This window comes from Apteryx rowi, unplaced genomic scaffold (genome assembly GCF_003343035.1).
Source record: "Apteryx rowi isolate R43461 unplaced genomic scaffold, aptRow1 scaffold_2039, whole genome shotgun sequence".
NCBI classification, from domain to species: Eukaryota; Metazoa; Chordata; class Aves; order Apterygiformes; family Apterygidae; genus Apteryx; species Apteryx rowi.
The window spans coordinates 5,332-6,629 of NW_020448352.1; the positions used below are offsets into that span (position 1 = coordinate 5,332).

Below are 1,298 nucleotides of genomic sequence, written 5' to 3' on the forward strand. Positions count from 1 at the left end.
ACTTCCCCAGGGCGGCGCTCGGGCGGTACCTGGGCTCCAGGGCGAGCGTTTGGGGGTGCTCCTCGTGGGGGGGGGGGTGCTGGGGTGCTCCTCCCTGGGACGGTACTCGGCGGTACTCCTCCCTGGGGGCGGTACTTCTCCCTGGGGGGTGGTACTTGAGCGGTACTTGGGCGGTATTCCTCCTTGGGGATGGTATTTGGGTGGTACTTGGGCGGTACTCCTCCCTGGGGGCAGTACTTGGGCGGTACTTCTCCTTGGTGGGTGGTACTTGAGTGGTACTTGGGCGGTAATCCTCCTTGGGGGTGGTACTTGAGCGGTACTTGGGCGGTACTTCTCCCTGGGGGCAGTACTTGGGCGGTACTTGGACAGTACTTGGGTGGTACTTCTCCTTGGGGGCGGTACTTGGGCAGCACTTGGGAGGTACTTCTCCTTGGGGGCGGTACTTGGGCTGTAGTTGGGTGGTACTTGGGTGGTACTCTTCCTTGGGGGCGGTACTTGGGTGGTGCTTGGGTGGTACTCCTCCTTGGGGGCGGTACTTGGGTGGTACTCCTCCTCAGGGGCGGTACTTCCTGGTCCTTTGTGGCACACCTCCTTGGGGTGGTACTTCGTAGTACTTGGGTGCTATTTTCGTCAGAAAATTGTGGTGCTTCTGGCCAGGGGCAGTACTCCTGCTCCGGGGTGGTGCCCTGCGGTGCCCCTGGGGGGTGCTGCTCTGCGGTGGTACTCCTCAGTAGCAGTACTCTGCAGTACTCCTTCTCAGTGGTAGTACTCCTCCTCAGCGGCGGTACTCTGTGGTACTCCTTGGGGGTGTTGTTCTGTGGTATTCCTGGAGAACGTTATGCTGTGGCACTTCTCCTCAGGGCTGTTACTCCATGGTACTCCTCCTCGGAGGTGTTGCTCTCCCCCCCCCCTCCAGGGGTGTTATTCTGTGGTACTCCTCCTCAGGGGTGGTACTCTGGCCCTTCAGTGGGGTGTTACTCTGTGGTACTCCTCCTTGGGGTGGCACTCTGGCCCTCCTGTGGGGTGTTACTCCGTGGTACTCCTCCCCGGGGGTGGCACTCTGGCCCTTCAGTGGGGTGTTACTCCGTGGTGCTCCTCCTCGGGGCTGTTACTCCATGGTACTTCTTCTCAGGGGTGGCACTCTGACCCTCCTGTGGGGTGTTACTCTGTGGTACTCCTCCTCGGGGGTGGCACTTTGGCCCTCCTGTGGGGTGTTACTCCACGGTACTCCTCCTTGGGGGTGGCACTCTGGCCCTCCTGTGGGGTGTTACTCCCTGGTACTCCTCCTCCTCCTCCTC

General features: G+C 61.2%; 2 protein-coding genes across 2 annotated transcripts in view; one reads left to right on the plus strand and one right to left on the minus strand.

Moving 5' to 3' along the window:
• LOC112965166 (E3 ubiquitin-protein ligase RNF167-like) overlaps window positions 1-821 on the minus strand; it is a 6,117-nt gene extending 5,296 nt beyond the window's left edge. The window contains exon 1 of the mRNA XM_026063939.1: window positions 30-821. The gene's annotated coding sequence lies outside the window, so the exon portion shown is untranslated. The remainder of the gene's footprint in view (window positions 1-29) is intronic.
• A 294-nt stretch (window positions 822-1,115) lies between these two features.
• Window positions 1,116-1,298, plus strand: part of LOC112965167 — a gene marked incomplete at its 3' end in the record, with an annotated part of 3,744 nt that continues 3,561 nt past the window's right edge. The window contains exon 1 of the mRNA XM_026063940.1: window positions 1,116-1,224. Coding sequence (XP_025919725.1) covers window positions 1,116-1,224 — 109 coding nt within the window. The remainder of the gene's footprint in view (window positions 1,225-1,298) is intronic.